Genomic DNA, 23341 nt, shown 5'->3' with positions numbered 1-23341 from the left:
CAATGTTAGACTTGGGCTTGAAAAGACTAGGAGCCGGAGCCAGCCCAGCAGACGAGGGCCGCGGACAATGAAGTGGTCGGGCCAGTCAATGGCTCTAGTACTCACGCTGAGGCCTGGCCAGTTGAGTTATACCAGGATCAACAAAGCCCGCCCGTGAGGGGGTGAGTAGTCAGGCACGTGCTCATGCATTGATGATGAATTTTAAGAGTTTTGAGGTTTTTTGGGGCGATTTGGGCCCGGTGCCATTAAGGTCATCATAGCCCCACCCACCCACACCCGACCCCACCCTGCCACACCCGACCCTTCCTCGTCGTGACAACAACATCGACCTGGGATGGTAATCTGACCTGGGTTAGTGAGGGGAATACCACGCTCTCTGGTCAAACAGCAGCAGACTTTTGTTTGACAGCACACCACTGGCTTTGTCGAACAGTACAAGGGCATTGGCAGGATCACCATGTCATTGACATTAAGTCAGTGACACCACGTCAGTAACGTCTTGACAGTGGCGTTATGACAGTGACCTTACGACAATTACATAACAGTGACAGCATTACATGCAGCATTACAGTGGCAGCATGTCAGTGGTATCACGTCAGTGACACTACGTCCTTGATATCACGTCAGTGATGAAATAACAATGGCAGCATTACAGCCCCGCATTAAAGTGACATTGTCAATGACAATATGTCAATGACACCACGACCGTTACAGTGAGGCACTGACAAATTTAACGAGCCAAACTGTGATTATATTATCATGAAACAATTGCCAACACTAACAGAATCGCTGAATCTACGTGCAACACTTCATAACAAACGATCTTACAAGTCATATTTAAACAAGTTAATTAAAAAAGTCTAGTGACATTTGTGCGCAATTTCCTTATGTTATCTAAAAATAGCTCTGACGTATAATGTTGGGGTGCGTTCAAGCTAGAAGAACAATCGGTTTGTAGGTGTTTATGTAATTTTAAAATTTGTGACCGAACGAGAGAATATTTTTGAAAACTTTCTTCGGCAATATTGTTCTAAATTATGACAGGAATCGATTGGTACATGTTTCAAGTCGCTAAGTGGTCTGGTTGCCGAGATATGGGCCAAAAACTGCTTTTTTTCGAGATTTTTTGGCTTTTCTGGGAAATCCATGAAAGAAACCCGGAATTTTTATGGCCTATGTTCATCCTCGTAACTTGCTTAACATAATTGCTTTTGGAACTAGTCATCGATATTGCTTCGTTGAGGAGGAGATACGACTTAAAGCTGCGGACACACATTCATCCATCCATCCATCCATCCATCCAGAAATGACGGGTTAATAAACGCAATTCTCCAGAATGGAAATTGCGCTAAAAACTTCAAAAGCAACACTAACTTGTTGAATACTATCTAACATCGCCAAAACAAAATCCCGGTGAGCAATGCTCAGGCCTTACCGGACTTTACCGGACATTATCGAACGACGGCGAACACAGTAGAGAAAAATTTAGACCCTACCGAAATTCACCGAACAATATTGAAACTTTACCGGACATTATCGAACGACGGCGAACACAGTAGAGAAAAATTTAGACACTACCGAAATTCACCGAACAATATTGAAACTTTACCGGACATTATCGAACGACGGCGAACACAGTAGAGAACAATTTAGACCCTACCGAAATTCACCGAACAATATTGAAACTTTACCGGACATTATCGAACGACGGCGAACACAGTAGAGAAAAATTTAGACACTACCGAAATTCACCGAACAACGCCGAACACATCTGATCAAAATAAACAAAGTATTAATACATTATTATTGAACTGGGTATCACACACTTATTTCAATCCCTGTTTTAAGTTGTTGAACAAAAACCCACCAATTTAAGCTATAAATAACAACAAGTCGTTTACCTTAATCAAAATAAATGGCTTCCTCTGGCCTAATTAAGGTGTGTTCACTGATTACACGAGATAAACACGGCGGTCTTCAAGAGCCAGGTCAGTCTGTAGGTGCCGAATGTCCTGACCAGGCTGTCCGGAACTCACAGGCCGGACATTTGTCTTGGTGATTGATGGAAGATTCCAGAAATCGGGGGACGGAAATCTTTTTTATGTCCCTCGGCCAGCGGAACAACACGATAAGAAAAGTCTTTTTATCTCCCTTTTTAGAACACTTTATTTTTACAAGTTAAGAAAAGTCGTTTCTGTCTCTGCTCAAAGGATACTGTCTTTATTTTTTTTTTACTTTCTCGTATATACGAAGTATAGAGAAAGTCTTGTAATCGTGCAAAAAAAAAAAAATCGAGATTTTTACAAATCTCGACGTTTTACATCTCACTGATACGGAAAAGCATAATTTTGCAATCTTGTCCGTATGTCTGTGTGTCTGTCTGTGTGACTGTGTGTGTGTGTGTGTAAACACGATTACTTCAGTACCGTTACAGCTAGGTTGCTGAAATTTCATATATATGTATTTTATCAAAATCGTAGATCCGTATCAACTTTTGAGCGATTTCCGATAACCGGAAGTGGTACTTTTTCTACTTTGAATTTTTCAAAAGCCTATAACTTGAGTACTATTTCAGATAGATAAATGAAATTTCACATGTAAGTAAAAGATCTAATTCTCTACCTTCTATAAAATTTTGAGTAATTTTCGTTGACCGGAAGTACTAATTTAAGCTATTTCCGATTTCTCAAAAAACGCATGTAAATTTATCAAGTACTAATAATGTTGCGCACTATTATGCACATCTTTATTTAGCGTTCACTTGGTGTGCAATTCTTTTTTCTACGAGGTTTTATTCTATTTTAAAAAGTTTAAGTATTTAAAGTGGATTAAAAATCATGTCTATATCCCGAGTTGCCATTCCCCGTAGTGTTATATTAGAATATTCGAGAAAGTTTAGGGGAGATCACTCCCGGTTTATGTTAAAAATGTCTTCATTTGTAGCCGTTCTTAGATTCTACATGCAAGTACATGATTTTAAAATATATCAACCATCTGGTATAAATATTAAACACAAAAAAGTCAAATTATAAGGGATGAAAAAAACTGTATACAAAAAAAGAGATTTTATCAAATGAACTTAGCTTTGTTTAAATTATAGTTTTTAACAATTAATCCCATTACATCAATTTTTAGCTAAGTTTAAATATTGTTATTTTCAATTAATGTAAGTTAATTAATGTAGGAAAGTGCGTCTGGTAAAACTTTCAAAATGCTCCAAATGTTTACACAAAAAAAAACCTGCGTCAGCCGGGAATCGAACCCGGATCGACTGCTTGGAAGGCAACCATGCTAACCTTTACACCACCGACGCTCACGATTTCATTGATCACAGTAAATTACTCATTTTAATTTAGCAATGTCTAAACCTGTCAGGGCAATTACATTACCAAATGAAGTAATTTTTTTTTTCTGAAAATAGAATCATGTTTTATAATCACCTATTTAGTAAAACAAAAAAAAACTTTTGCGGTCAATTTTTTTCCCCTAAAGCAAATGAGAATTAATTAACAACTTTTACGCGAACGACACTTGGGATTATCCTAATGCCTAATCTAATTAAAAAGTAATTAGGGGATGGGGGTGGGGCTATCTCTTTCGAGCAACATTACTGTAGGCTTCTTATCTAGAAAATCTAGCATTTACAATCTAGGCTCAATGTCTCTTTCATTTGAAGAATTACAAATAGCCTACTAGGAAACCTGTGAGAGATACAGACACCCCCAAGAGATACAATTAGGCCTACTAAGACATCAGTAGGCATAAAGAGGGACACAACTGAAATTTTAACAAAATACTTAAACTATAATAACATCGTTTAAGTATTTTGTTAACTTTTCAGTATTGTTACTCTATATGCCTACAACTATAATAACATCATTGTAATGGTCTTGTGTTCGTTGAAAAACATCAGATCAGTCAATCGTCGCTCTCACACATACCCTGTGCCTACTATTGCTCGGATGCGCTTATGCCTCTGTTGCTCATTGCTCCGATGCCCTTATGCCTCTGTTGCTCATTGCTCCGATGCCCTTATGCCTATGTTGCTCATTGCTCCGATGCCCTTATGCCCCTGTCCGTTGCTCATTGCACAAAAATGATGACAAACTACGAGAGTTACTGGATGATACACATACAGTCTCATTCATACATGGAACTTAGTCGCGATTGTCAAGATTGTTTGGCCTTACCAGATGATATGAGAGGCAATCCACACCCTCCCCCCCCCCCCCCCCCCCAGTAATATTGGACTATACCCCTTACATAAAGTTTATTCTGAAACATAAACAATATAACATATCTGGATATCTTGATATTTAGAATTAGAGTTAGATTATGTGGAATCAACAAACGCTTTCCTACATATATATATATATATATATATATATATATATATATATATATATATATATATATATATATATATATATATATATATATATATATATATATATATATATATATATATATATGTATATATATGTATATATATGTATATATATATATATATATATATATATATATATATATATATATATATATATATATATATATATATATATATATATATATATATATATATATATACATATGTATATATATATATACATATATATCCATATGTATATATATATATATATATATATATATATATATATATATATATATAATCTGTATAAAAATTGACGGGAAGCTGGTAACTTTTGTTCACCCTCCCCCCAACCATAGCCACCTCTCTGCTTTCAAACCTGCTGCACTAAAACATGTAGGTCTAGTCGTCGTTTGGTAACTAAGGGTCTTTAACACTTGTATTATCTCTCACAGCAGTAGTCCAGTATTCATACAGCAGTAAAAAACTATCTCTAACTAGACGGTCGGTTTAAGTATCGGTTGTCGCCCGGAGTTCCATCTCAAACAGGCGAGATGTGGGTGGGAGTGCACGATAAAATTACGTAGAATTTGAATTTTTTAAAAAAAAGGAACTGGGTGGGAAAAGGAGGTCTACTTATGTGCACTTTCAGTTTTAAGATGTGTTCTTTTTATTTTTTTTGGTGTTGAATTTAGTTTCAATAAACTTTCAAAATAGACTGCAGCTAAGTTTGTGTTTTTTTTTAAATTTTGTGAACTATATGGAACACTTAATTAGCCAAATATTATTCAAGTAATTTTTTAAACAACACATATATTAGTACTTTTATGACTTAGAACCCTCAAATTACCATTTTAATTTTTTTTAAGCTATGCCAAATATTCCTTAACGCAAAGCTAAATTAATCCTCCTTATGTGCAAGTAGGTTGTTAACGGCAAATGTAAATTTTGCTGTAAGGGAGGTTACCCATTTATTTTTAAAAACGCTAAAGAAACGGAAATCGTCTCCCTTTTATAAATTAATACTAACATTTAAAAATTCAACAGCTTTCGTTTTGCATTCACAAATCCTTTTATCACTTCAAGACAGAGATATATCAAAATATGCCAATACAGTAAAAAAAATTACCATAAGACAAAAACAGTACAAGAAAACTGTCTTTATTTAGTCATAGAAAAATATACATGTGCTATTCTATAAACGAAGCTAGGACTTTTTCCCTTTCTTGTGCTTTTGTTTTCCCATTGCTCCTTCTTCAAGCTCGTTGAGAAACTTTGTACACTTCCCCATTAGTATTTTGATAGCCTCAGATACAAGAACATCAGGAGGTAGAATACCAGTAGACTCAACAGAAACTGTGAGATAAATAGGTTGGGTTAGGAACAAAAGAGGATAAAATATATACAGTCTGACTTTCTCTTTCTCTCTCTCTCTTTGTATATATATATATATATATATATATATATATATATATATATATATATATATATATATATATATATATATATATATATATATATATATATATATATATATATATATATATAAATGTATATATACACAAATATTTACCCACACAATATATGTCTGTATTTATTATTATAATGCTGTTCTTGAACAGAAGCATTAAAAACATTGTTTATTTAAGTTGTCATATCTATTTATAATTATATTGTTTAAATTAAATTTTCATGAATGAATATGCTATTTAACCATTAATGTCCCATTCATTCTACCAAAACTCCACCCATGACGGCCCAATGTAAGGAGCATAACTCTGTATGATCAAGTGAATAGTTTCACAAAATATTTGTTTTTGTCTAAATGAAATTGAAAATTAAGATAAAAACTACTGCTTAATGTTGGGAATAAACCTGGCTTTCCAACAGTATTAAATAGAATATATTATATTCAGTAAAAGTACAGTATAAAAATAAAAATGTCGGAGAAAATTCAAAACAGGTCATTTCCGGTAGTCAACTTTATTTATTTTTGTTCAAACAACTATGCATCGAATTTAACAGTTAAATATCAATTTGGTTATGTTTAAGATATATAATTCATAAAATATATGCCTAGATACGTTTAGAGGCATTATTTTATTTTATTTTTAATATTAAATCTACTAAAAAGAGGACAGATGAGTCTAAAATTTCGAGATAGAAAGAAACTATTATTTTTTATCTTTCAAAAGCGCCATTGAAATTAGAAGACCGGAAAAGGATGCTGAAACTATCCGACTTCCTGTTTAGTTAAACATTAGGATTTGTAGGCTGAATTTTAATGAAACAAATTTAATTTTTCTATGCGTATTGTAAGCGGGCGGCAGCGGGCGTTACGGGACATTAACGGTGTCGGGCGGCAGCGGGCGTTACGGGACATTAATGGTTAAGCTTATGTGTAATTTGTTGCCATGACAACTTACAAATAAAATGGTCCCTGACTTTCTGAAGTACCACATGCTCTTTAAGATCCTCATGTCTGAACACATTGCGGCTGCAGGTGTCTAAGCGTGGATTCTTCACTTTAGCAACTCTTCTACCTATAGTCAAGAATACAACTAACTAGTGCCAACACCATACATTATCATTTAGCAACTCTTCTACCTAATACATGGGGTAAATTTTATAAAATCAGGCATACAACAAACAAATGCAAACACCATAAATTATCATTTAGCAACTCTTCTACCTAATACATGGGGTAAATTTTATAAAATCAGGCATACAACAAACAAATGCAAACACTATAAATTATCATTTAGCAACTCTTCTACCTAATACATGGGGCAAATTTTATAAAGTCAGGCATACAACAAACAAATGCAAACATTATAAAAGAATCAATTTGGGCTATTAATTCCATCCTCAGGCCATTCATATCAGACTTAACCTTTAAGCTAAATATTTTTAACCTTTACCAAAACTGAATTTTTTTCTTATTTTTTTACAAATAACTAGATTTTAAAAATATTCTAGAACTCTTTAAAATTTCAGCTCTCTTTCAACCTCAACACTATTATGAAGAGTGATATAAGCTCAATATTCAGGAAATGCAAATGTAAAATAGTTTAAATTATCACTGAAGAGGCAAGGGCTGGTGGGATAAAGAGAGCCGCTCTAATCCGGGGTCCAAAAAAGAATAAGGGAGAGGGAATATCTCAAAATTTAAAGAACATTCTGCTTGTCTTTAAAACAATCTTTTTAAAGTACTTTTCTTAATGAACATGTTTCTAATGAACATATTTCTAGTGTTGAGGCAACTCACCATCCTTTGTTTCTTTGAGCTCAATCACCCCTGGAGAAAAGGACTTCTGTAATTTCTCTGCCTGTTCATCATAGAAGTCTTTCAGTAGACGTATCTCAGGCAGCAGCCTGTATGATGCTGTAGCTGAAAGAAAATTAGCAAAACTAAAAATTCAAGTACAAATATTTTTTTAAACAAATTGGCAAAAGCCCGTGATTTGCCATAAACTCTATGATCTATTTACTCAAGTATTGGAATAAAAACTAATCATTAAAATAAAGCGATATTGTTAACTTACCAACTGGTGAGAATTTTGCATGATCTTTTCCTATGCCTTTAACACAATATAGATCCAAGTCAAGCTCCTGATAGAAAAAGATACATACATTGTTATATCACTATTATGGAATCAGCAGCCTACTAAAATCAAGGGTGTATAAAAAGCACATATACAGTGACAACATGTTATTTTTTGTTGTTTCTACTAATGATGAATTATTATTTCTACAAATGACAAAACATTATATTTTAATTTTTTTTTTCTACCAATGATGAATTATCATAACTTAGAAGGTATTCAAACAGATAGATATGAACTTACATGGCCAGGCCGCATTGTTGTAATCAATATGTCTTCATGGACTGGCCGGATGCCTTTACTTTTCTGGATAAGATGAAAAACTTGTGTCAAGTTATGAAAATGATAATGGTTGTGCTTTTAACCCCAAGTATAAACCATAAGAAATGTTGTTCCCACTTACCAAGTGATCTTGTCCTGACAAGGGCACCCATTCCATATCTTTTGTATAAACTAGAAGGAACAAAAATGTACCAGTCAAGGAAAAGTGGAAAATAATTCTGCCTTTTCCTCAGGAAGTTGAGAATTTGCTACTATTTAAAATGATATCTTCCCGTGTTAGCCCAATAGCCCTTAAATACCACTTCTCTTGTGCTCTTAAGTAAAAACCCTTCAACACTCATATACCCCATGAAATAAAAGAGTGAGTCTCTTAGTTTTGTCAATCTAACAGCTGTACATTATCTAGAGATCAACATCTATCGAATTTTCACAACTAATTTGCTGACTATTTCTTTTTTTGGATGCAACCAAATGATCATCAGAACCAGTTTCTAAATCACTTTTAGAAATCTATTTTAATCACTTTTATAAATATACTTTTGTCAACCTGAAATATTATATTTATTTCTTATATTACAAATGAACCACTGCTAGTTAAAAAAAAACACTAATTCAGTTTAAGTACTGTTCTTTTTACAATCAAGTAAACAAAGTTACCTTTGTGGTTCTTGTATAGAATATCTGGATCTGTGGCATCTGAAACCTGATTGTTTCTTGTACATTTGACCTTTAGCTTGAAATGGATTGTGTCTTCACTGGTTGGTTCTTCTGACTCTGTATGTTTTAATGTACATTAGTGAAAAGGTTTTTAAGTAAACAAGACTTAAAATGGTATTCACAATATAGCAGGTATTGTATACACTGGTATGAGTTATAATAAATAATCAAGCAATTTTATATTATTTTATAATAATTTAATAGACTGTATCATTTAATTTACTTCATTATTATGTAAGACTATGTAAGCAACTTAAGTTACAACAATAACTAAAACTAAAGCTGATAAACCTCTGAAAAGTTACTGTTGAATTACTAAAGAAAAACAAACCTTTTGGCTTGTATTCAAACAGTCTGGGATCTGCTTTGATAGGGATGAGACCAAGTCGATGTGCCAGAACCTCATCTTGAATGATGGAGGTGTTGTTCCAAATACCTACGGTTTCTATTGCCATGGTAGGAACCTAATTCAAAGGGAGATCATAGCACTCAAGACACAACATAAATTATGTTAACAAGTCTAAACATTTAACTGATCTTTTGCACATGCAAACCAGTTATACATTTTTTTTAATACAATAAACTTTTGTTATATGCCCTGTAAAGGTGGTTAGATAATCAATTTATAATGATTAAAATGTCATTTAATAGAATTAACTGTAATTATTTTAAATCAATTCCTAACAACAACCAAAAAATGATAACAGCAAAATAAAACTGCAATCCAATAAGTAAAAAAATAACCTCAGCCAGAAGAATTCTCCTGATTGCATTAGCTATTGCAGCATCAACACCAACCATATCAAATTCCATGTCACTCCCGCTAATGCTGATGATGTCTACATTAAAAGTCTGAAAATTAGAGGTACATTTTCAATTTATTAATAAAATAAGAGTTGTAAAATAAGATCTAATAAAATAAGAAGACAGATAAAAAGAATGAATTTTTCATTAATGATAAGATGTGTCTATCCATTATAACAAGCTGGTAAGTGAATATTCACACAAAAATTTAAAAAAAGCAAATAAAAATATGATTACATTAAGTTTAAAATATTAAAAAAAAATTCTTATTTAAGTAAAATACTTACTTCTTCAAACTTTGCTTGGCACCAAGCATCATCAATGCCAACATATGTGCCAGGAAAGTCTGTACTATTCACCTGAGGAAAACATTTGAAATGTATTAAATAGTACTAGAGTCATACTGATAATAATTTTTGTTACTTTATAATACATGATCATCTGTACCAGCTTCAGTTATGTAGCTGCCGGCCAAAAAAAAAAGTATCAAAATCATTATTAACACACAAAAATTCCCAAATCATGGTCATCCATTTAATTTTCTGAATCTTATGGATGTAGTTAGTTTTCACTAAAATGGTGAATTTCCTCCAATGTGCTTGGAAAAGTCTGGATGCAGCTCATAAGGCAAGATGCTGGCATATCAAATGACCAACATAAATTATTATTAAATGGCAGCTTTGGCTACTTTAATTAGCTAATTAGGCCTATATTATTTAAAATTTCAACCTTCAAGAAGGCCTTTTTAAATTTAAAACAATGGAAGACCCAATCCATTTTACTATTTTTACATGTGCTTACAAAACGAGGGGGATCTAACAATCAAATCAATAAAAAAAATGTTTGGTTTTTCATACTGTTATAATAACACTTATAACAGTGTTAATTACTGTTATTACATCAACATTCATTTTTTAAAAATGGGCAGCATGACAAATAATGACATTGACTAGGCTTTTTGATGAGAATTACAGAATGATTTTTTTTTATAAAAAATGTATCAATAATAGCTAGAACACTAGTAAACTAAGCTAATTTAGCATATTTTAACTTTCTGTGCAAAGTCATTATTACTGAAAAAAATTCCAAAGTCAGGTCAGCCTGTGGCACCCTCCACTGAACTTGACAGAAGGAAAAAAAAACTTGAACCGTGACCTTCATTAAAATAGAATTTGCTTTTGTTTTTATTTTTAGTAAACATGTGCTTTATTTTACCCAATAAGTGATAAAAATTTGAAAATTAATTTCAATTACTGTTGTAAAGTGAGATAAACAGCTTAATAAACACGTGTTTTCTTGAGGGGGTGTGACCCGGGTGTGTTACATCGCAATTGGAACTTTATATTTCTGTGTTTTATGACTATATTTGTTTACAATTAGCATGCTATGCTTTTAAAATTGATAAAGGGTAAGTATACCAAGTTACAAAATCTGCAATACAACTAATAATTCATACTTTCAGTTTAAAAAATAATAAAAACGATCATCAACGAAGAAAGCGTAAACATTCTATTTTTAGGTGTGACATAAAAAAACAGTCATAAATCTAGCCAAATGATTGGATTCTTGCGCAGCACACATTTTCCCGCGCCTCGTTTTCACCAAACAAGATTATAATAAAATGGCATTATTGGGGGTGATCGTTTGCCCACGAACAGATCTCATAAACCCAAGAAATTATTACCAGTTAATTGTAATGTGTGTTAAATTAATAGTTTAAAGTTTTCAAGTAACATAGGCTGGGTTCCAAGGAATGCGATATTTCAGAGTTATTTGATTTAAAAGACAAGAATACATAGAGCTATTTTCACTTACGCGCCGCTTGCGAGACAAACAAAGAAATTAGGTCAAAAGTACATCTGGGAATTCTTAAATAACAGACTGAAATAGAAACGGATAGTTCCGTTTTCTAAAATTAACAATGGCATCGTAATCAATAGTTTTATCCCTCTACCGTTTAGAGAAAGCGAAACTCTTCGCCATTTTAGTAAGCACATGAGCCGTGAGATGCCACGAAAATGACAAACCCGGAAGTGTTGAATCGAACGGCCTACATTGACTGGCTCTGACCAGACCCACCCAAGCAAGATCTAGATTTAGATCTAGATCTAGTATAACAAAACGTTGTAATTATGCAGAAGCAAGTTTACATTATTAACTGTATTTTCTGTAAATGTTACTAATAATTACTTATTACATCAACAATCAATGATGAATGAATCATTCATTTCAACTCAACATGGACCGCATGACAGAACTGACTGGCTCTGGCCCACCTCACCCAAGCAAGATCTAGATTTAGTTCTCGTATAACTAAACGTTTTAATTATACACAAGCAAGCTTACATTATTAACTGTATATTCTGTAAGTGTTACTTTGCGTCTAATGTTTTCTAGGGAACTCATACTGTAAAAACTATTCAAATACTGTCCCAATGCTGGGCATCAGAATAGTAATATCAACACAGCAGTTGCCAAAGTGTGTTATATTTATAGTAGTCTCCCCTACTTGGATTAGAAAGGTTTGTTTCGGTGACTTAAAAAATTAAATCTAGATCTCTATAAAGAGTTTAAAAAAATTATGTTTATTAATTAAAAATTCAATCGTCTTAAAACTTTTGTCTTTAAAATTAACTATTTGTATTAATTTATATATTACAGTATTATTAATGGCTAGCCAATGAATTTAACTTCTAATCCGAAATTTTTATTTGCGTTGCCGGAAGCAAAGTGTGTAATTTGTGGGAGGGGTAGTAACTTCATGAATTTAACAGAATACCTTGAAAATAAATAAATCATCTAATTAATATGGTATGTGGGTATTTTATATAATTACCTTCTAAAAAAATTCCATATAGATCTAACATGCTCAACAAGAAATCATTGTCATGCGATCTTGATCACTAGCCTATTTACTATATTTTCACTCTGGCAGTCTTTCTCAGTCTTTCAAAATCACTGGAAACTCAGTGGAAACTGAGTAAAACACACTGAGTTTCAGTCCAGTGGTAGCCTAGGCCTAGGGCCTAGTCTTACTCTAAAGTAATCTCTAAGCTGTTTAGACCTAGATCTAGATTGTTAATTTGTTAATCTAAAATTTACTCAATTTTAACATGATCACTAAATATTAAATAGGCCTAATTAATATTAGGCCGATGCTAGAAGGAATAAGATACGCATGCGCAATGGAGAGAAACTACGACTTGCCATTGCGGCGATGTTTTCGATGGTACTGCGCATGCGTGTGTTTACAACCGCAGAACCCTAACACCAATCCTATCCCTAATCCTAACCCTAACTCTAGCCCTAATCCTAACCCTAGCCATAGGTCACTGCGCATGCACAGAGCTATCTTATGCCGACTAAGTGGAGACGTTGGGGAGAAAAATCTTATTCTGAGTAGTCACTTCGTTAATATTAATAGGCCCCTAATAATAATTATTAGGCTATAATGGACATTAAGACATCCTTATTTAAATTTAATCCATTAGGATTAGGCACTAATTTTTTAGGTTTTTAGTTCGTTTTAAACCAGGATTACTTAATTTAATATTTATTGTCACTCACTGCCATGGCACCACACACCTTTCCATTACATTTACAACCATGTTATATCACTTATGATTGAGGCCACGGCAAACCACGAATCGGATCACTAGTGATCAACTAAATAGGGTCATGTGGTTTTAAAAGAATAAAAAAAAAATAGACCTAGGCCTAATAAAAATATAAATAAATTGGTTGTGATATGAGAGCCATCTTATTTTTAAAAAGTGCTCACAATATTTTACTTCTTATTTCATAGACTTCTTCTTCGTTCTTAATTTTAGTGTTGGATGGGATTCCCTCCAACACAAATGCGCCATTGAGGCCAATGACTCAGATTTCAGCCTGCTTTTCTTTTTGGATTTGCTTCCATAGCCTTTGTCCAACCAAGGCAGCAGTTGTTTTGATTATGGAGTTGTCTCTCTCATCTGCCCCAGCCCCGAGGTTTAAACTCGGGACATTTGGTTCAGTGATCATGAGCTTAATTCAAAGATTAATTTTGAATTAAAAAGTGCAAAGTCAAACTTTTTAAACCCTTTGTCCTCATCACATCAACACAATTCCCTTACACACAAAAAAGACAGCGTTTATGGACTTATGGACAACCCCTTATTAAAAAAAGTTTTTGCTTTTGTGAATTAACTTAATGATGAGGTTGCAAAAAGATTTTCTAAAAGTAATCTTAAAATGATCTTTATCTTTTTAATACATGTAAAACAACAAAAAAGGAAAGTTACTTTTTAAGTTCATAAGTTTCTTTTACCACTGCATATGAATAAATAATGTGACCAGTATTGACCAGCTACCTTTACTGCTTTCTGTAATATTGTAAGACAGGTACCCATTAGAGATGAAAGGACTCAGGGGAGTTGTGCGGATTTTGGTTCATTATCTTGAGACTAAAAGTAATAGCAGTCGTTCACTCAACCACACGGCCACACTGTTACATACCTGCTTTACTTAACTACTCATCTCTCTCACATTAACTTTGACCTATGAGTTTGGACTTGTAGCCCTCAAAGGTTACTGTCCTTTTTTTTTTTTTTAAAAATATGATTATAGCTGTTTTCATTAAGTCAGTGTGGATTCAATACAACAGTAGACCAAAACCCTAACTATAAAAAATATAAAAATTTTTTTAGATAAACTCTTTAGCACTGTCTTAGCATCCACATAATTTTAATACTTGTTGATGAATTTTTGTTGTTTTGTCTTTTTAGTCGCATTAAACTTGAATGAAAAGATTGAAGTTTAGAAAAGTTTGTAAAATGTTATAAAATATTGCTACAATTTTTTTAAAAACCAATTTTTCAATAACGCTGCGTACAATGCTGGAGATATTCATTAGAATTTCAGAGATAATGCAACCAAGTACTTTAACATTAAATAACAAGCTGAAAAGTAACTACTCCAGTAGATAATACGACATTAAATATTGTATATAGTAACTCCCCCAAAGTTAACCCTGTAAGTTATGGAGTCATCATACGTGTAAATCACTAATTATCCATGTCATAATATATCGCGCTTATTTTACTGAAACTTTTTAACTTTGATTTTTTTCTTATATTCCAGATCCGTTTCATTTTAATCCAGAATAGAGCTGGAAAGACTCGCTTGGCAAAGTGGTATATGCATTTTGATGACGATGAGAAGCAGAAGTTGATTGAAGAGGTCCATGCTGTGGTCACTGTGCGAGATACAAAACATACCAATTTTGTAGAGGTAACCATTTGAATTTAATCAACACTTGTTTAAGAAAAAATATAAATTTATTTTCTCACATTCCAATTTTGTAGAGGTAACCATTTGAATTTAATCAACACTTGTTTAAAAATTGTAAATTTATTTTCTCTCATTCCAATTTTGTAGAGGTAACCATTTGAATTCAATCAACACTTGTTTAAAAAATATTCATTTATTTTCTCTCATTCCAATTTTGTAGAGGTAACCATTTAAATTTAATCAACACTTGTTTAAAAATATAAATTTATTTTCTCACATTCCAATTTTGTAGAGGTAACCATTTGAATTTGATCAGCATTTGTTTAAAAAATATTCATTTATTTTCTCTCATTCCAATTTTGTAGAGGTAACCATTTAAATTTAATCAACACTTGTTTAAAAATATAAATTTATTTTCTCTCATTCCAATATGCTTTAAGAATAACCAATACTTTCTATTTTTCAGTTTCGAAACTTCAAAATTGTTTATCGTCGCTATGCCGGCTTGTACTTCTGTATTTGTGTTGATGTGAATGACAACAATCTAGTATATTTAGAGGCAATCCACAATTTTGTAGAGGTGTTGAATGAATTCTTCCATAATGTCTGCGAGCTAGATTTGGTTTTCAATTTTTACAAGGTTAGTATTTATATGGATTAATATACCACTACACAAAATATGTTGTTCTTTGTAATCAACAGCAAACTTATTTATTATTTTAATTAATTTATTAATTTGTCAATTTATGGAAAAATCATGATTTAGAAGGACTTGAAAAATATCCTCACCATCAATATAGATTTGTTTTACGATTGATTTGTTTTTTAAGTTTCACTAAAGGTAAAGAAACGGATTTAGTAGTTATTAATTTGACATTTATGATGAGAAGTTAACTAATTATAGATTATAGATGGGAAAATCAGACTTAACATTATTTTTTAAAGATAATTTGAAACTTATGGGGGCCTACTTACAGATTAAATTATTGCACTGCCTACCACAGCTTAAGTACTTTTTCAGACTGTGTTTTTATGATTATATTAAAATTCTAGTTTCCATTTTGCAATTTTTAAAGATTGGATTTTTTAAATAAACATGCTTATTTTTTTCTTGCTGTGTATTAAAACATTTAAAGATTTGATTAAAAACAATCCATGTAAAATGATATAAATCTCTATATTTTCCCATTAGGTGTACAGTGTAGTGGATGAGATGTTCTTGGCAGGAGAGATTCGAGAAACCAGCCAGACCAAAGTCCTTAAACAGCTGTTAATGTTATCTTCGTTAGAATAGTACTTGTGCAATATTTGTTCCCCTTAAAACCTTATGTTTTCAGATTAAATAAACTTGCATTTGATTTCAAACTCATTTACCTAGTGAAAGTGTATAGCTATTGAGAGTTGAATGTAGTCTCCCTCATACAAGACCTTATAATTTATACTTGTCAAAGATGGATGTTTAAATAAAAATAGCTTAGATTTAAGTGTTTAGCTAGAATGAAATATAGATGTCAAAAGACATTCGGGGTTGTTTTTTTTTTTTTTTTTTGTATATTTGTACCATTTAAAATGTTGGTTTTTAAACTAGCTAAAAGTTTAACTGAAATAATAGTTTGAAACTAAAGCAAGTAATGTTGTAAAATAAATGTCATGTATTTACAGTTTAAAACTTTATTTTACATCTATTTGCTCTTGTGATATTCTGAACAAAATTCATGATATAGAGCCAAAATAAGCCTTCTTTGTGGACTTCAATTTAAACTTCTAAACCTAAGTTTTTATCTACTTTTGCTCTGAGACATATTTAATCATTAATTTATTCTACTTGTTAAGTTTTTATTTCCTTATCTTTGTGTGCTGTTTAACCAGGTGAACTTGATATTAGGGGCAAGACATTTTGGATACCATTCATCATTGTTCAGTCTGATGCACTCAGATACATTCTGCTGCTTTTTGTTTTGTTTATCATAAATGTCTTTAAAGTTGCATCCAAGGGAAGGTGGTTTCTTAGATTAGTAGCCACACAAACATTCCATTGTGCCAGCACTAGCAGGGTGTACTAGCAGCACAGCTCTGCTCATCTTCACTGATCCTCCACACTCTCACTTCATCGTACACTTATCCTGTACATCACAAATAGCATTTTAGTTTTATCGTGTAGCTAACAAACAGCACTATTATAAAGTTATTTTGTACATAAATAACACCACTAAAAATTCAGTGTTAATTTTTTAAGCCAAAAATTACATTATAAACAGTGTTATTTATTGTGTTAAAATTATTAAAAATATTTTTTTTTCTTTTAATCTAGAACTAAAAGTAAATCAATTTTTTTCTCATGAGAAAATTTTGCTTCAGCATTTTGGGCCAATGTAAACATTTTAAAAAATAAAATACAGCAAGCCTAGGCATTAAACACTTCATCCCCCACCTACATGTATTACTGTGTAGCTTGTAGATGTAGTTTGGTCCAAAGTGCTAGATCAGCAATAATGCACCTAGCATACCATCTACCGTTATTTAAATATGATGTTTTTAATTCAATGTCCATCATATTTTCTGGTTAGATGTGTTTGCCAATGAGAAACTGAGGTTTATCTCGGTCAAACATTTTTTTTTGAGTCGATTATCTTGAATTATTAAAATATTTGTGTATTTAAGGTAATAACCTTTGGAATGTCAATATTATTTGTATACATCTTAAGTTGTAAAACCAAATAAAAATGTAAAAAAATTAAGAACTTTACTTTTACTTTTAAAATTTAGTAGGCCTACATGTTAAATAATTTAGTGATGGCTAAAAATGAAAACCAAGTAATTTGATATTGACTTCTTCTTAATTCTTAATTGTTCAATATCGAAGGAAATTCCCTCCAACAAAGTTAATTACATTTCACATGTTATGGACCTTGCGGTCCGTTGACTTGCCTTAAGCCTGCTTTTCTTTATGGATTTGTTTCCATTGCCTTTGTCCACCCAAGGAAAATCTACATGGCAACAGTGGTTTGATTTTTGAGTTTTCTCTCCTAGATGGATGGCTGTCCTCGGCTAATGAGCCTCACCCAGAATACACCATCCCCATGAACTAACAGTGAGCGTCTAACAGTGTTAGTGAGCGTCTTTAAGTTTGGAACTCACACACCACCCTGATATTTGGTCAAGATGGATTAGCTGACCTATTCTGAAAAATAAAAAATGGATGGGGGAAATAGTATTACCAGGGAGTGGGTAGACGCGGTGTACAGTGTAGCTAAGACCATTCCATTGCTAGTGTTATTCTATGACACTCAACTTTTAAAGTTCACTTTAAAAATAAAGCACTAATGGTGGACTTGATGCCAGAAATTCAACTTAATGGACTTACCTAAATAGGACTTGTATGCAGGTTTTTTTTATTGATGGAGGCACACAGAGAAAAATGGGGATACATATAATTCATATATTATAATAACATCTCTGAAATAAGTAGTAAAAATGCATCACATTCTGAATGTTGAAAATACTTTATTGCTCCATCAACATATTACAAGTTATTCAGACCAGTAACCACATCTGAAGTGAAATATGTTTTTAATAGTTCACCCTGGATCAACAATTTTAAAAATCTGGAAAAAAAAACTACGAGACAAAATAGATTTGAAATTTTCCTTTTTAAATGAGTATAAAAATAGTTAGAGTTTTAGTGCCAAGTATAGTTTTAATATTATTGTTTCTTTTAAATTAGTAAATGGTAAAATTGTGTCACGCTTTTTAGTTAACATTGGAATTCTATAGCATAATTCTATTTAATCATGGCAATCACTTTGAGAATGGTTACAGAAATATCAATGATTTTTAAACATGTATGTTTCCAACTATGAGAATGATGCACATAAATAAGTTTTTAAAATGAATATTGCCGTAAACCAATTTCATCAAAAAATAACAAGAAAATATTGGTAATGTTGTGTAGCACCAACACCACAAGAGCTAGAATTTAAAAAAAAAACAGGACTCACAGATAAACAAACCACCTTAGCAGATCAAGTTTCTAGGGAGATCCATTTATCTAACACACTAAATTAACATTGGTTTGGTTACTAACTGTAAACCAGAAACAATATTTGGGCCTATCATTTTTTTTTTTTGCAATCTATGATATTTAATGATATTTGGTCTCATTATTAACAGAAAGAAAAAAATACAGTTTAGATTAGTGTTCATTTTGATAATGAGCAGTACTGATAGTCTGAAGCAGAAGGTAAGATTTTTTTTAGCTAGGAGCTACAGGTTGAAATTCAATGACTTCATCATAGGTTAGTTTAATAAGTTTTAGAGCAATAGTTCTAGATATTGTTGGTTTGCTTTAGAATTGTTTACTAATAACCTCCCTAGCCTAAAATGAGCGTCAAATTTTTATTTACCTTTGCAATTAATTTAAAGCTATTGATTATGTGTTCACTAAGTAAATTTGGACTATTTTGTTTACTTTTGGTTGGAGATTTTAAAATTTTCTATGTAAACTCTTTCATATTAAAATATTGATTGACAAGTGGTCACAGAAAAAAAAATGACAAAAAAGTATTAAATATCATAAATAGATGCAATAAATAAAGGAAGATATAAGAACAACAGATATTCTGCATTTCTTTCAGTTTTTCTAGCTACCAATAATATATTATCACAATAAAACGTATCAAGAAAACATAATTAAATTGTATGTAAAAATACATCATTTCAATAAATTTAGCACACAAAAAATATGTTCACATAAATAAAAAAGAGCTAAATTTGTCTGTTGTTTTGTGTTAGAGAAATTATGATTTTATGATGATGAATTGAGAAAAATACTGATTGGTTTCTATTACGAGCACAGAAACAATTTCAAACTGGTTGCCAGCTGACTCATATAAATAGCAGAAAACAGAAAGTCTATAGGTTTACTGGAAGTGACAAAAAAACTCGGAAGATATTAATTCGACTACAGAACAATAATATTTACAAAAAACATTTTAAAATTACATTTATACCCGAAGATTGTTTCATGAGCTGAAAGGAAAAACTGTGATGGGAAGAAGAATTTATGAAAAGATTCATTTAATAAGAATTTAAGGACCCTATTTTGTCTGTTGTGGCGATATGTAGTATAAAAATATTACCATGGTCTTTTTAACTTGTAAAGTTTGGAGTGTTTTATGGTGTTTATAAATAGGTCTATATTAAAATCAGACTCCAAGATAATTTGAAAATAATATTCTTGAAGCATGGTTTGATTTTCTAAATTAACATATACATATAAATTTGTATTACTAAACACACCTAGATATGTGTTTGTCTCCCCTTGAATATCAACTTCATTTAATTAGCAAATAGTATATAGCAAATTCAAATTGTCTAAAACTAAAAATAAAACATGTTCTTAAAATTTGGCACATTATAGTTTTGTTATGAAATAGATTTCTTGTGTTTATATGTTTATGTTTAAACAATCTAACTAAATGACAAATTAATATCTTCAGTTTGTTAACAGGAATTAACTATATTTCAACACAACTGTTGGCTTACAATAAATTAGCATAAGGGGTCATCCATAAATGATGTCATGTTTTTTTAAAAACAGTTTTTGCCTCTCCTCCCACTGTCACAAAATGCCACTCCCCCCCCCCCCCCCTCAATTTACAGAAGTCTTTAAAAACATGAAATAAATGCTGAAACTCATTTTCTAATATTGTTTTAAAAATGCCAAAGGTGTATTGCCACATTTTCTTAAACTCCTCATCCCACTTAGTCAGAAAAGTTCATTTTCTTCTTCCCATCCCCTCCCCCCCCCCCCAAACCACCACTCCACTTAGCCTATGACTACAATAATGGATGACCCTTGACTTTCTTATACATATACTCACTGTTAGATCTTTGTTTTGGTTTGAGAATTTTGAAAGATTGCCTAAGATGAAGAAAAGACAAGCCCATGGCTTTGGAGTTTTAAAAGTTTTCTTTTTTTTCAAAATAGACTATTAACATCATCAGAACTTTATTAAGAAAACATAATTTTTTGTAACGGGTTAATATCTAACTGCCTTTAAAAACATGTAAGCAGTTAAATAACAAATATTAGCAAATGATGAGTAATTATTTAAAAACCATACAGAAGTGTTTGTTCCTTACAAAAAAAAAAACATCAAGGGAGGTTAAGTTTATGAATGGAATGTTAGGGTTTGATGGTTTAAGACAAAAAAAAAACCCTTGGCTTAGACATTTTATAAGAGTATCTACATGCTTCAATATACAAATATTTTCAACTAATACAAACAACTAATTCAACGGCTGCTAAAGGCTTTATTCCCTAAATTTTATAATGTGCATTCAATTTTTGGCAACAGTTAAAAGCCATTTGCACATTTCTCAGGCATATTTTAACTTAATCTAATTAACCTACTCTAAAATAAAAATCATATGAAAATTGATATTTTTAATAGCTCAATTTTCTAAAACAAAAATCCTCTTTATTTATTGCATATATAAAATATATGAATGTTTTGTGTCCACTCTGGAATACTATTGAAATAAACAAAATTTATTGACACAATTTATTCAAACCTTGTTCAATTTATATTAAAATTTAAAAAAGTGATTTTTAGAATACCATGTAAAGAAAATCAGTTAACAGTAACTGTATTTGTATGTATATTATTGAGATATAAAAAATAGTATCAACAGAAATTAAAAAGGAAACTCTATGGTCCAAGCTATTATGGTCTAAATATTATAGTAATACAACAATTGGCACAAATAAAAATTGATATTTCAATTCACTTGTTTTTTTTATTTGCGTAATTTCAATTAACAGAATGGTAGTGTACTACTGTAAAGTCTTTGGAAAACTGTTTTAAACTCACCAAAAGAAAAAGCCACAAGTATATTTTCAACATAAATATTCTTACTCCACAAAATATCTGTCCTTCAAGACAAAAAAAAATATTTGTCCCCTTAGACTCTAATAAGTTTCAATTTTTTTTAACAAAGATTAACTTAAAGATAAGTTTTTTTAATACCAAAAAAAAACTAAACTACAGAAACAGTTCAGAGTAGTGTGACATAATTATTTTAAAAAATCTTTTACCCCTGAAAATCAATCTACTGTAGGTTTAGCATTGTCTCAACTTGCCATTGTCAAGCTACACTGCTTTTTTTTTACAGGTTATAAAAATAAAACACCATATTACCAATCAGGATTAATGCCTATAAATTTTTGCCTAGCCTTTTATCATAAAACCTAAAGATCCAGATTTTGTATTGATTCCACATCATAGGCTTCTAAATGTTAGTTTCAAAACAAACTAGAAATCGCTGAGAAAAAAAAAATTAATTCTGAAATACATTTTAAAGAAGCAGATGTAGATCATGTACATGATTGGAAGTCCTGTTTTTTTATGACGTGTATAATGCTGATCTGGAGGTTAAAGTGCCATTGGTTTTACTCCAAATCCTAAAAATGAATAACACACCAGCTTAACATGAGAAACAGACATTAATATTATTAAAGATTATCAATATTTGGCAAAATGTGTGGTAAAACCTATTGTTTTTCTTAATGAAAACTCAATATGATGAGTTTAAACTTAAGTCTGAAAAATATTTCTGATCTTGCAGTTTCTGCACAGATGAAGTGATAAAATCCCTTTTTACAGTATGTTTTTGTCAAGTGGTGTAGAATATATAGAAAAAATGAGACCAAAATATCTCAATAGTACCATGTATCTTGCAATTGAAATAAATATAAATCTTACATGATGCTATTTCCATGCATACTTAAAATGTAACTACATGTATAATCTGTTATTTAAAATATTGCATATAATAAAAAATATATTTTTAAGTTGTACTGGTGTATGAAAATACAATAGCTAAAATGTACTCCTTTTATAAAGTAATAAACATAATGTATACAAAGCTAAACTAATACCCTTAAAACTAGGTAAAAGAATTTAAAATATTTAATAATTATGCAAAGTTAGGACTGGCCCATTATAATGTTGTTTAACATATAGAAAAGCATGTCAATGAAAATGATTTTATTTTGGATAGACATAAATAGAATCAATTGGTCCACCTAATACTAATGAAAAAGAATTGGTTTAAACAACTACATAAATGAGCTTTTATTAAGATTCATTTTAGATGACAATCTGGTAAGCTTATGGTTCATTTTCATTAGCAATACTGCTTTATAAATTTTAAGAAGTAATAAGAAACTTCAAGGCAAATCTTAATATGTCTGAATTAAACTACATTTATTAGAGGTCAACTTTTAATA

General features: G+C 31.4%; 2 protein-coding genes and 1 non-coding gene across 3 annotated transcripts; 1 reads left to right on the top strand and 2 right to left on the bottom strand.

Annotated features, from left to right (window-relative positions):
- Positions 1–3241: 3241 nt before the first annotated feature.
- Positions 3242–3313, bottom strand: Trnag-ucc (transfer RNA glycine (anticodon UCC)). The gene has a single exon. It is a non-coding gene; the product is annotated as a tRNA-Gly (tRNA).
- Positions 3314–5532: 2219 nt separating this feature from the next.
- Positions 5533–12261, bottom strand: LOC131953921 (DNA-directed RNA polymerases I and III subunit RPAC1). The gene is made up of 11 exons (XM_059317380.1): positions 12124–12261; positions 10065–10136; positions 9718–9825; positions 9305–9437; positions 8914–9030; positions 8378–8427; positions 8218–8280; positions 7915–7981; positions 7638–7760; positions 6796–6912; positions 5533–5725 (listed from the first exon to the last, which is right to left on the bottom strand). The coding sequence occupies exons 1-11, from the start codon at positions 12181–12183 to the stop codon at positions 5577–5579; spliced, it is 1059 nt and encodes a 352-aa protein (XP_059173363.1). The 5' UTR covers positions 12184–12261; the 3' UTR covers positions 5533–5576.
- A 235-nt stretch (positions 12262–12496) lies between these two features.
- LOC131953928 (AP-2 complex subunit sigma) lies at positions 12497–17801 on the top strand. The gene is made up of 4 exons (XM_059317390.1): positions 12497–12588; positions 14899–15048; positions 15515–15688; positions 16241–17801. The coding sequence occupies exons 1-4, from the start codon at positions 12586–12588 to the stop codon at positions 16340–16342; spliced, it is 429 nt and encodes a 142-aa protein (XP_059173373.1). The 5' UTR covers positions 12497–12585; the 3' UTR covers positions 16343–17801.
- The last annotated feature ends 5540 nt before the right edge of the window (positions 17802–23341 follow it).

Source organism: Physella acuta, unplaced genomic scaffold (assembly GCF_028476545.2).
Source record: "Physella acuta isolate Inbredline_101_S28 unplaced genomic scaffold, ASM2847654v3 ptg000964l, whole genome shotgun sequence".
Classification (NCBI taxonomy): Eukaryota; Metazoa; Mollusca; class Gastropoda; family Physidae; genus Physella; species Physella acuta.
Note: the sequence above shows the minus strand (reverse complement) of the source record. Positions and strands in the feature narration are given on the sequence as shown.

Bases quoted from the DNA above. Each gene is read 5' to 3' on its own strand.
- LOC131953921 (XM_059317380.1), bottom strand. From the start codon at position 12,183: ATGAGTTCCCTAGAAAACATTAGACGCAAAGTAACACTTACAGAATAT. The intron at 7,982-8,217 runs GTAAGTTCATAT...TTTTTCTATCAG, and splicing joins CAACAATGCGGCCTGGCCAT to GAGCTTGACTTGGATCTATA. The intron at 5,726-6,795 runs GTAAGTTGTCAT...TTTATCTCACAG, and splicing joins AGTCAGGGACCATTTTATTT to TTTCTGTTGAGTCTACTGGT.
- LOC131953928 (XM_059317390.1), top strand. The intron at 15,049-15,514 runs GTAACCATTTGA...TCTATTTTTCAG, and splicing joins AACATACCAATTTTGTAGAG to TTTCGAAACTTCAAAATTGT. The intron at 15,689-16,240 runs GTTAGTATTTAT...TTTTCCCATTAG, and splicing joins TGGTTTTCAATTTTTACAAG to GTGTACAGTGTAGTGGATGA.